Source organism: Phragmites australis, chromosome 12, assembly GCF_958298935.1.
Source record: "Phragmites australis chromosome 12, lpPhrAust1.1, whole genome shotgun sequence".
NCBI classification, from domain to species: domain Eukaryota; kingdom Viridiplantae; phylum Streptophyta; class Magnoliopsida; order Poales; family Poaceae; genus Phragmites; species Phragmites australis.
In genome coordinates this window covers 26458497-26471472 of record NC_084932.1, presented here as the reverse complement: position 1 = coordinate 26471472, position 12976 = coordinate 26458497, and the positions used below count along the sequence as shown (strand labels likewise).

The 12976-nt window shown below is 50.0% G+C and overlaps 2 protein-coding genes across 2 annotated transcripts; one reads left to right on the top strand and one right to left on the bottom strand.

Annotated features, from left to right (window-relative positions):
* Positions 1-5782: 5782 nt before the first annotated feature.
* Positions 5783-7556, bottom strand: LOC133887022 (desmethyl-deoxy-podophyllotoxin synthase-like). Its single transcript, XM_062326928.1, has 2 exons — positions 6622-7556; positions 5783-6543 (listed from the first exon to the last, which is right to left on the bottom strand). The coding sequence occupies exons 1-2, from the start codon at positions 7528-7530 to the stop codon at positions 5920-5922; spliced, it is 1533 nt and encodes a 510-aa protein (XP_062182912.1). The 5' UTR covers positions 7531-7556; the 3' UTR covers positions 5783-5919.
* Positions 7557-11333: 3777 nt separating this feature from the next.
* LOC133886454 (uncharacterized) lies at positions 11334-11879 on the top strand. Its single transcript, XM_062326156.1, has one exon. The coding sequence runs from the start codon at positions 11334-11336 to the stop codon at positions 11877-11879; it is 546 nt and encodes a 181-aa protein (XP_062182140.1).
* Positions 11880-12976: the final 1097 nt, after the last annotated feature.

Sequence of the window (12976 nt, the reverse complement as noted above, 5' to 3'; positions counted from 1 at the left end):
TGCTTCAGCTTCGTAATGGTGCACTTTGACTTGGGGAAGTCAAGCTTCTTTCTGGTGCACGGCGCTATGGGAGCTCAATGGTAGTTTTCGCAGGAAAGACAGGATGTGGTTGGGGGCGATGAGCTTTGGCATAGAAGCTTAGAGTGCGAAGGGGTTTCCGGGGTTTCTGCCTTTCAATTTATAAGATCGGCTCGGTCCCGTCGCCCCGATAACCGACGACCGTCATTGTTTCTCCCCCCACGATCTCTCTCTAGACGGTTAACCTCCCTCGGGATGCGGTTTCCCAAGCCAGACATGGTGGTGGACCATCTCGCCGACCACTCCCGGGGCAAAGCTCTTGTTCACCCAAGGCCCAAGTGGTACGACTAGGCCCGACCATAACATGACGAAAAGCAACTCAGATCATCACATCCGTGATGGAGCCTTGGGGCTACTGTCGATGTAAAGATTATAGGGGTCCTCCACTGGGATGGCCCACAACAGTCAGCTTTGGGCAGTATCCACTTTCGTTCTTTGACCCATGACCCCCGCGCGACCAGTCAACGCTAGCGCAACCACGACCACAGCCTTCGTAGGGTTCCCTACAACCCATCCTTACTGATCGCGGGGCAGGTACTCGTCTAGGCCAGTCAAACCTCATTTAATACCGCTATTCACACCATTTTCCTTCTACAAGCAGTCCACTCCGGCTGAGGCGGCATGGTCGGTGCATAGTTAACTTATCCCGTCCCGCAAATATTAATTGTTAGGGGACGGATGCACAAACGTGACAGGGGGCACAGTAGGCGCGCGTAGGAAGCTTGCAACAGGACAGGATAGGCCGGGTGCTTCGGGCGTGACAAACGGGGGTGCGACCGATGGACGGGACGGGCTCCACAAAGACCCAAGGTAGGTACAACGAATGTAGACTTGTAATGATTGTTTATATTGTTTCTCTAGAACATGCATAGGTCTTTTGTTGGCTTACTTGTCAGACTTCTTCCCCCGGAGTATAAAGGGGGATATTTTCTGTAAAAAGGGGTTGAAGAAGAATATACAGGATGTAGGCCTATTACCTCACGGGGACCTGAACCTAGATAACTCTGGTGTTCTTGAGCAACAAATACACACATTTTATAGGCACACCCTGAACGTTGATCACGCACCCACTGTCTAGTATACCTCAGAATCATTGTTAGAGATTTACCCTTGACACCACCACATCTTACATCAAACTCTAGCAGAAATGTATAACGATTCTTATTCTAGTGCTGCTAAGATGAGAAAAAATAAAAAAAATATTTTTATCATAAGTCATCGATGACAAGTTGTAACAGTGATCTATCACCAATAAAATTATTTTTATCTATTTTCAAATAGTGACTCTTAAATAAATTAATCTTCAATTTGTCAACAATGACGAAGAGTAGGTTAGCAGCAGGCACTTCACGTGATTCTTCGGGTGCGTGACCGAGGGAGCAGATCTTTTAGGCTTTCTGATATTGCTACAGTACATCTTTAACTTTAAGCTTTTGAATCGTCCGAGTAAGAGTGAACAGTGAAATTGGCACGATATTTTGTTAAACAGTACCACAAAACACTGTAAATTCCTGTAGCTCTTGGCTCCTTGCACTACGCATCTATTGAGGATCCGGTGGTTCTGCTGTTGGCTGAGAAAGTGCTGATGGTTCTGGTACTGTCACAGTGAACGTCAACCGTGCTGTCACGATCTTTACCTTTTCACACGGCACACAGTGTTTGGCCGAGAGGGAGTGCTGTCACGATCTGATCCACGCGAAGGTCTCGAACCTTGCTTGAAACAACAGCGCAAGGCACCTAGCGATGTGACCTGCGGCCGTCAGCATAGGCTTACGTGACGAGCAGACAGCAAATTTAATGTTTAATCTATTTTCATCATCATATATCATAGTTTACTTGTGAAATTCATAACTATAGATCTACAGATTTGATTAACTTAATTTTTATTAGAATAGTTTAACATAGTTGTCTAGTTTCTACAATAAAAATTTGAGATTAATCGGATGATCGGATTTTTCTGTACATCATTTTTAGTGATATGATATTAGAATGGTATGGACTAACACTACTACAGAAAGGCACATCAGTACTGTTTAAAAACACTATCAATAATAGTTTTTGAACCAGCACTGATTACTCGACACTGATAGTCCTGAATTGTCAATGCTAAATCTGGAACCGACACTAAAAATTCTTTTCACTGCTAGTTCTCAGCTCTAACCGACACTGATGTTATTCCAGGAGCCAAGAAAATAAATGAGCCAGCTCCTCTCCTGTCGACACGGTGCTCCTGTCGCACGCCATCGCAACATGCTCAAATCGATTTATCTCATCCATACGAATACATCTCACAATCAAATCGACTTATTTAGTCCATACAACACATCTCACAATCAAATTCAGTACAACAACACAAGAATGTGCACCTAAATCACTATAAGATCTCGCATCGTCAGTAGCGACTTTCGGCTCCACTACGAACCCTCATCGCCGAACTTGCCATTGGGGGATCTCTTAAGCGCTGACACACCGCTCCTCATCCTGTGGCAAGAAGATAGAGGGAGAATTCACACGGAACCAGGAATGTGGATCGAATCGGAAAGAATCGAATGGGGAGCCTTATCGAACACTTGCCTGACAAACTCCTACTTGCATCGGAGGTTGGTGCGGAGGTACCCGCATTTGCTGCACGGGCTGAGGCTGACGCCGGAGACGACCTTGGCACCACTTGCTACCGTGTACTATAGCTCCTGCAGACATGCCATGCACTGGTCCACATGTAGACGGATTCAAAAGACACGCATTCACTGCTCGCAATAATTGGATTGAACAGAGCGAGGATCCAATCCACTCGCTCCTCTCTCACCTTCTTGAGCGTCTCACCACCTCGCACGGCAGTGTTCTCGTACACGCCGACACCCTTCGCCGCTGCCTCAGGATGGTGGTGGCTGAGCCGGTCGTCCCCGGGCCGAAGGACACGATGGGGCTGGACCTCTAGCTGAGCTTTGCACACGCCACCGTTTGAGAGGAGCAGGTCCAGCGGTGGGGGGAGAAGGCAGCAGAGAGCGATCAAAGGCACCAGAGAGCGAGAGAGACAACGCGAAGAGATAAGGGAGAGAGAGAGCTGGACAGGAGCTCGAGCCAAAATTCGGTTGGAGTCCGAGGATGGGAGCTCGAGCCAAAATCCGATTGGATTCCAATTTCGGATCTGAGGACGCATGTAGCATCTAGGCCCTTAGGTAAGTGGTAAGTGTTTCAGTGATTAATGACAACCGTATCATTATGACTAACAAATTTGATTTGAAGGGTATAAAAAATTTTAGTTCACAATAATGATTGGGTATTCTTAGTCCCTAAGTTGATTATATGGACGATCAAAGGAGATGTGCATCAAGATTAAGGATCTTCTAGTTCTAAGTGTCACAAAGGAGATGAAGAACACTTAGAGTAGTATAAGTGTTATTTCTTAGTCTTTTAATCGTACTATAAAGATGGGCTAAGAGTAGTAGTTTGACCTAGTTGAGTTTAGACTTGGTTTGATGCAAACTTGTGAAATTCTAGCACTAGGTAGCTCAGAGAAGCCCATGATAAAGATGTCGAGAAGTTAGAGCTCAAGAAGTTTGAATTGAACGAGCTTGGAGATGTTTACCTCAATGGATAGTCCGGTCATGTGAAAGGTGACTCACCGGATAAATGTTGTTTCTCAACTCAGGAAGGCATTAAGTTCACCAAATGGTCCGGTGATAAAGAAGGTATTCTCACCGGAACATTTTCTTGGTGACGCGTGTCCTGAAATTTTTGAAGTGTTTCACCGGAAAGTCTGGTGTTACACCGGTGAGAGCATCAGAGCTTTTTCAACCAAAGTGAAATTTCCTAAGAAAACTCAAGTTGAACTCACCAGATTATCCGGTGATGGAAAGAGGGGATCACCGGACTATTTCTTGCAGAGGCAAATTCAAAGTGCAGAAAAATGAAGCTCTATTCAATAGATAGTCCTGTGTTTACGTTGTGCTCATCGGACAAATACACCGGAGCAAAGTTTTAGAGAGGTTCAGAAGAGGTTTCACTCACCGGATGGTCTGGTGCATGCATAGAGGGACCACCGGATTAATTCTTGCAGAGAGGTTTGCAACTGGTGTTTTGGCCCGGTTCTTCTGACTGGATTGTTCAGTGTGACTTCAGTGTTCACCGGATGAGTACACCGGAGGATCAACGACTAATGACAGCTGGCACAGTGTGGCTCGGAGTCTGTACTCATAGGATTGTCTGGTGTGAGTGAGATGGTAATCTCCGGATCATCCGATGTTAACAGAAAAAGTTAGTGGTTAGGCAACGACTATAATTAGGATCTCTAGCCTATTAATACCCCTCCACTTGGTTTCATTTCATGTTGAAGCGACCCAGAGAAGCTCATATACTGTGTGTGTCATCAAAAAGCAAGAGATAGCACTTGAGTTGATTTCCATGTCCCTAATTAAAGATTAAGGACATTATTAGTGCTTAGAGAGTAGCAAGTGTGCATCTAACTATAGTCTAGGTTTGATCTTGATCAAGTGAAGCTATTTACTTATTACTTTTGGTGGTTGGGAATACCTAGCCGGCCTTGGTGATTGGTGGTGTTCTCGATGAGCTCTTGGAGTTCTTGTAGGAGCCCCAGGAAGAGCTTTGTACTTGGTTTCATGCCCGTCAATCCGGATATGGAGAAGTGTCAATCATGAGGGAGCACTTGAGTCTTGGTGACTCAAGTGGGAGTGATATCCTTGGTGGATGCTCCAATAAGGACTAGGGGGAGTGCCAACTCCTTGATACATCGGGAAAAAAATTCGGTATTCTTTTGTCCATCTCTTTACTATTCTGTAATTTATTTTGAGCATTTACATTCTTGCAGGCTTTAAATCCCGCATTTTCTTAGTGTCTTTACTTGCTTGTTTAGTTGCCTTCTCCTAGCTTGTTCGTGTAGCCGCATTTCCTTTCTTCCAAGCTTAGGTTACTTTTGTTCTAGTTTTTGGTATAAGTTTTTTAATTACCCAATTCACCCTCCTCTTGGGATATTCGATCCTTTCAATGTATTAGTGTCGTTTGTAGGTGGAACCGGTACTAAAAAGACTATCAGTGTCGGTTTGTGGCTGGAACCGGCACTGATGTATCAGTACCGATTCGAGGTACGAACCAACACTGATAGTCCATTTCAGTGCCGGTTTTTAGCATCTCACTTATTTTTCACACGCAGGAGATTAAAACCGGCACTGATACGTCTTTGATAGCGATTACTGTTTAACCGGTATTGATAGGTCACTACTTATAATCGGTTCTATAGTAGTGTGATTTTGATATCAAATTAAATATTTTGTTAGGGTGAATTAAAATTTGAATTTAGGTTATGCAATTATTCACCCCCTGATAGTATATTTTACGCGTAATCAATCATACACTCTATTTCTTCTTCATATTGCTGCCTCTAATTCTCCCACGGCTGTGTGTATCACTGGATGCAGAGATCGGAATATTCATATTCCATTGTTAAAAAACTCTCCCAATTGTATCCCTAAGCACTAGTATCTAGTATTGGAGCTGGAAAATATGCTCCCCTTGTGCTGAATTGGTGAGAATCGATTAGGTTAGTGATAGACTGATAGGCTACACCGCCCCAACATAACCCCCACCCCCAAACACACACACAACCTCTCCCACACAGATGTGAAAACTGGTCAAGACAACAGTCATGCAGTATTTACTTCGGAACAAAACTTGGAAAATGTTGTGTACATATAGTTTATTCAAGTAGACGAGTACTTACATAGAAAGACAAGCTACTAACTTTTCAACTACACCAGTTTTATTTTTGATCAGTTCCCGATAAATATTTACGATAAGAAAGTGTTTACCAATATTTCATAAGCGCTATTCATATACAAGTGGGATACGAGGAATCGGGTGTAACAGAAGCTCAGCCTTCCTCTTAACTGTAACTCCGAACGCTTCTGTCATATCTATTTCCCCCTTCTTAACTCCGGATGGCAGCTCCCAATCAAAATGGTATAGGAGGCTAGCCAAAGCAATCTCAATGTTTGCTTGCGCGAAAGTTATCCCAGGGCAAATTCTCCGGCCAGCCCCAAATGGCGTGAACTCAAAATGTAATCCTCTGAAGTCCAAAGGACGTTCACCTTCAAACCTTTCGGGCATGAAGCTGTCAGAGTCTTCCCAGTATTTTGGGTCCCTAGAGATGGCCCATGCATTTGTGACAACAATTGTGCCCTTCGGCACATCAAATCCTTGAACCTTTTGGTCATCCAGGCAGACCCTAGGGATGAATGGACCTGGAGGGTGCAGTCGTAAGGTCTCTTTGACTACTGCTTTGAGGTAATACAGATCTTTTAGAGCTGCTTCTTGTACTCTCTCCTGCCCTGCCAGGGCACGGCGGATCTCTAGCTGTGCCTTCTCCATCACCCTTGGATTTGCAATTAGCTCGGCCATGGCCCATTGGAGAGTGCTCGTTGATGTGTCCAGTGCTGCACCAAACACATCCTGCGCATGGGCAACGCCTGTAAGATTTTACGTATATGTGTCATCGACTATGAACGTTACTGAGATGAGAGCAATTACGATCGCCACAGCCTTGATGACACCGGGGTTGAGAGAAGCTTGCATAGCGCCTTCCTTTCGCATCCTCATCAGCACGTCGATCATGTCCTGCTCGTGCTCGCCGTCTTTGGCTCCCGCCGCCCTCCTCTCCTCGTGGTGCTGGAGGATATCGTCGAATAGCTGGGACAGCTTCTGCCGGTGCCGCTCCTTCTTGTGGCTCCGCGGCAGCATCCGCACTAGCCGCGACGACGGGAAGAGGTCGCGGAGGTCGAAGAGCGACGAGAAGTCCGTCCCATGCTTCATCATCTTCAAGAATGCGGCTCGGTCAGGCAGCCTGTCGCCAAAGATGGCGCTCACCGATGAGTCGGCAATGAACTCAGCGAGCAGCTGGTCGACGTTGACGAGCTGGCCCGGAGGCGAGGACGCGAGGGACGAGATGAGGCGGGCTGCCTCGTCCTGCCGGATGCGCTGGAACGCCTCGACGCGCCGCGCGCTGAGAAGCTCCGTCACGAGGATCCGGCGCAGCAGCCTCCAGTGCTCGCCGTAGGGCGCGAAGATGACCCCCAGGCCGTGCCCCGAGTACACCTCGTCGATACCCGGGCTGCTCGGCCGCTGCTCAAAGGCGGTGTCGTGGCCCTTAAAGATCTCCCGTGCGATCTCGGCGGAGGAAACGACAACGACCACGTGCTCGCAGATCCTAAGCAGCATGAGCGGTCCGTAGCGCAGGGAGAGCTCGCGCATGGCACGGTGTGGGAGCCCGCTCAGAAGGTGGTGGAGGCTGCCGATGAGCGGCAGTTGACACGGTCCGGGAGGCATCCTCAGGCCAATCTTCTTGCCGGCACCGAGCTTGGCGTGGAGGAAGACATGGACTATGAGAGCAAGGCAGAGCCACAAGCCGTAGTAGTAGTATGGCAGGCCAAACTGCTCCATAGTGCACGGAAAAGAGATTATTTTCCTCACATGCACCTGCAGAGGAACAGGGGATAGTACAGGTGCACATATAGGCATCCCGTCTAGACTAGTTGGGAACACCAATTAATGGTCTGGTAGGTGGTGGTAGTATGTTTTCACTAATATATGTTTACTGTCGGTTTCAGATTAATTTTTACTATCAGTTTTGAAAATGGCGACACGCAAGCGACAGTGATAGTCGATTTACTATCACTACCGGCAGTTATCGATCGATAGTAACGCTATTTTTCAGAAAAAAAGAAAAAAAACATTGCATCTGCTCGTCCCCGTGCTTGCTCCGCCGCTCATCCGGCGATCACCTCTACGCCACCACCACCACTAGAGAGATTCACATCCACAGAGAGATTCAAACATTCACATCCATGGAGAGATTCACATCCCCAAAGAGATTCACATGCATCCACAGAGAGAAATCAAACATTCTTGAGGTGTTGTCGCGCTGCCCGGAGCAGCTCATCAAACCTCGATCTTGAGGTCGCCAGGAGCAGCACGGAGACCATGGCAACGGCCGAGGCCAGCGCGGCATTCCCCCTCCGATCTACCTCCCCATGGCGCCCCACCTCTTCATGCCCACCTCCCCATGCCGCCTCCTCCCAGATCTGGATCGGAGGATAGATAAGAGAGAGATTAAGAGAGAGAAGAGATCGATAAATGAGAGGAGAGAGCGTGAGAGAGACAAACTGGACATGGAGAGGTAGCAATCGCGGGACTCAGTGCCCGTGGCCTTGCCGTCGCCCCCCCCCCCCGGGTCGCGGAGCACGTGGATGTGGAGCTAAATGGAGGCGGACAACAGGAGAGAGGGCACGAGCGAGGAGCTGGCAGCGGCCGGCCATCAGAGGTGAGGTAGTAGGACAAGGACAAGAGGAGAGATTGAGAGAGAGAGTGTCGGTATATTGAGTAAAAGGGTACCCCGGCGTAAACAGCCAGGGAACATGCCTCCTAAAAAGCTGATCGGTCGCACAACCAAGGTAGGGTTACCGCGATCAGTGCAAGGCCTCCAGCGACCAATCTCGCTACGCCTTCACATAAACCCGCGACCAGCCCCATTGGTCGTGGGACCGGATTAGATGCAACTCATCCGAAGCGCCTTTATTGGTATGGCGTAGAGAGCCAAGTGGACGGGAACGACGCAGAGAGGCAAGTGGACGGGGACGGCATGAAGAGGCAAGCGGACGGGGACGGTGTAGAAGGGTATCGTTCCATCCCATCGCATTAAATGCGGCGAGGTAGGGCTCTACTAGCTAAGCACGACGGCGCACGGCAGCACAACATACAATGCCGTCAGAGCAAATTGGCATGCCTGGTCCTCCGTAATGATGATTTGAGTTAGATATTAGAATGAGTAGGGGCCATCTGTGTAGGGATCACATGTAAGTTCTCTCCCTCCCTACTATATAAAGGGATGAGGACCCCGTTTGTAAGGTAGAGAAATCAATTCTAGCAAACTACTAGAACACCGTTTGTAACCAGGTGAGATCTACGATAACACAAACACAGGACGTAGGGTTGTTATCCTTCGGGAGACCCGAACTTGTATAACCCCTGGTGTCCCCGAATCCACCATCTACACATAGATACACCCAGTCCCTGAAACACTGTTTACGCACCCACTGTCCAGCATACCCCGGAATCACTATCAGAGATTTACCCTCAACATTTGGCGCGCCAGGTAGGGGGGCATGTTTTCATCATTTTAGCAAGTTTGAAAAAACTTGATCAGGCTACCCATGGCCGAATCCATGACAACCGCTGAGTCCCGTTCCGAGGACCCTGGCTGCTGCGACGTATTCGTCATGGGGTACCATCCGGACGAACCAGGTGTACTCTAGGTATGGGACACCGAGCCGGAATCAGGGAGCGTCGAGACCCAACATGAGGTCTGCATGGCGGCCTATTCCGCAGGGAGCGTTGGAGGGCTCCACGCCTCAAACACTGGCGGCAAACCCCCGGCTTTTCGCCCAGAGGGAAACCAGCATGACGCCGAATAGGCAGGTGCTTCAAGACAACCCTAGCATTCCCTGCACCGTCCCGAGGAGCCCATGCACAGGGCGTTTTCTACGGTGGCATCTTCACCTACGCCATCACGTTGCCCCAACACTTAGGGCTCCCCACCTAGTGACTTATCACTGCTCCACGCCCAGCGTCTCAACTACAAGACCACGACACCAGGGCAGAACCTCCAGACCCTACGGGTTCTCCTCAGCCACCCGCCGGTGCCTGTACCGGAGGGCTCACCGGTGGCACCATGGTTACGTGATCTCGCCCTCCTGGTCGAGACCGCCCGACGCCAGACCACGTTAGCATGCACCGCGCCTATCGCGAGGTCCAGTGAGGGTCACAATCGCCATGGGTCACAGCCGGACCCGCGACGGAATAGGTCCCGTGCTCCCCGAACCACGAGGAGTACCCGTGGGCCACCACCAAGTCGGGTGGTCAACCCTCTGACCTACGCAACTCCCTGCGCCAACACGACTAGCATAATCCAGAGCCAGGTAGCCACTAAAGAGGTGGAGAACAGCACCCGATGGGTGCTAGAAAAGGGCAAACAACCCTACCGTATGCCTTCCCCCTGCAGGGAGGCATCGGACGGCTCCACCCCGTCGCCAGGACCCAGAGACCGTCGTCTCTCCCTTGGGACACGCACCGCCGCCTAGCAACGAGCGGCGCTCTGTTATGGGATAGGGTCTAATGCCCTGTCCGCTAGGCTAAGTGTGGTGCGTTGGCCGAACAAATTTTGGTCGGTCCTAGCCAAAAAGTATGACGGCTCGACCAACCCGGAAGAGTTCCTACAGATCTACACCACCATGGTGCAGGCCGCCGGAGGACACGGTAAGGTTATGGCCAACTACTTCCCTACTGCCCTGACCGGTTCCACCCAGTCTTAGTTGATGAATCTCCCCAGTGGGTCGGTTCACTCCTGGGAGGACCTGTGCGACCAGTTCGTCGCCAACATCCAGGGAACCTACGCCCGACCAGGGGTCGAGGACAACCTGTATCAGGTCCGACAGCGACAAGATGAGTCATTATGAGACTACATCTGGCACTTCACTAAGCACCAGAACACCATTCCAAGGATCACGGGAGAATTCGTGGTTATAGCGTTCAAGAAGGGGGGTCAAGGACCAGAAAATGGTCGAGAAGCTGGCCACCCAGTTAATCCAAAATACCACCGAGCTCTTCAAGCTAGTGAACAAATGCGCATAGGCCACAGAGGCCCGGGTGTGGCAGATCGACTCTAGTTGCGCCCGGCATCTGACCGGCCCGCCTCTTCCAAAGAAGCCGACGAAAAAGACAAGAAGAGCTAGCGGAAGGCCGAACCTCCCAAGGTCTTGGCAGTCGAACAAGTTAGCCTTACATGCTGATGCTTCGAAAAGAAGGACGGCAAAAAGGGTCGGGGCTACTGCCCAATCCACCGTACAGATGCCCACGATCTAATCGAATGCAAGATCGTACGAGGCATCATCGACTAGGAGCTCAGAGAGTGTAAGCGCAAATGCGGCGACAACAATGAGAACCAGGCTGCTCCCGACCAGTCGGCGCTGGGGTACCAGCAGGCCGATCACATGGTCCATCACATCTTCGGAGAGGCTGCGACATATTCCTCTAATAGGGAATACAAGTCGATGGTCCGGGAAGTGTGGGCAACCGCATCATACCTGAGCCCACGCCTCAAATGGTCGGAGGTCCCGCTCACCTTCAGCTAAGCCAACCATCTGGCATGCGTCAGATGCCCTGGTCATTACCCCATCATAGTCGAACCCATGGTACATAACATCCGGCTAGGCCGCGTGCTCGTCGACGGTGGGAGCTTGATCAACCTTCTCTTCACCGATGCATTGGACGCCCTGCAAATTCTGAGAAGTTCATTAAAGCAATCCCCACCTTTCTTCGGGATCACCTCGGGCTCCTCGGACAAGCCGCTAGGCCAAATCAAGCTACCGGTCACCTTCAGCTCACCAGAAAACTTCAGGACCGAAAGGGTCCTCTTCGACGTGGCCGACTTCGGGACTACGTATAACGTGATCCTCGGGCGACCGGTAATGGCCCAGTTCATGGCTGTTGCTCACTACGTGTACCAAACAATCAAGATCACTAGGCCAACAGGGGCCATCACCATTGCTGGCAATGCCAAGATGGCCCTGCACTGCGATAAGAGGAGCCTCGACATGGCCGAGCTAACTCCCAGGTCGCAGTCTGAGACTGCTGAACCCAGCGGACAGCCAGTAAAAGTCCAGGTCGTCGCCAACCCAGACGATCGACTCAAAGTAGTAAGCCTGGACAACACCAACCCGACTAAGACAGTCTAGATTGGGGCCTCACTGGACCCCAAATATTAACTCGTGCTCATCACCTTCCTTCGGGCGAACGCAAACATCTTTTCATGGGGTCCGTCTGATATGCCCGGAGTCCCCAGGAATGTGATTGAGCATAAGCTGTCTATACGGTCGGACGCACGACCTGTCAGGCAGAAGGCGTGTCGGTTCACGGCTGACCGGAAGGAAGCACTTCGACAGGAGGTCAACAAGCACCTGGAGGTAGGCTTCATCCGGGAGGTGTAGTACCCAGAATGGCTAGCTAACCGAGTCATGGTCTGAAAGAACAATGGTAAGTGGAGGATGTGCGTCGACTTCACCGACCTGAACAAGACATTTCCGAAAGATCTTCCCCCCTTCCCAAATCGACCAGCTGGTTGACTCAACTACCGGCAGTGACTTGTTATGCTTCTTAGATGCCCGATCGGGGTACCATCAGATTAACATGTGTAGGGGGGATGAAGAAAAAACGGCTTTTGTTACACCCTTTGAGGCCTTTTGTTATGTAAAAATGCCTTTTGGCCTGAAAAGCGCGGGCTCCACTTACCAACGGTGCATTCAACTCATTCTCTGACCACAACTTGGGAGAAACATCGAGGCATACGTGGACGATGTGGTCATCAAAAGTTAGATCAAGACGGACCTGGTCGACGATCTCCAAGAAACATTTGATAATCTCCGGAAGTACCGCATGAAGCTGAACCCGGAGAAGTGTACGTTCGGGGTTCCGTCAGGAAAGCTGTTGGGATTCCTCGTATCTCATCGAGGGATTGAGGTGAACCCTGACAAGATCAGAGCCATCGACTAGATGCGGCCACCGACCAGGTTAAAGGAAGTTCAGAAACTAACGGGATGCATTGCTGCTCTGAGCAGGTTCATCTCAAGGCTGGGGGAAAAGGGACTGCCACTCTTCAAACTCCTGAAGAAAAATGACCGCTTCCTGCGGACACCGGAGGCGGAAACAACATTCCAATAACTCAAAAGGTACCTCTCCACCCCTCCCAAACTAACCGCACCTCAGTTCAATGAGGAGCTCTTGCTCTATGTTGCAGCGACACCACAAGTCGCAAGCGCGTTCCTGATCGCCAAGT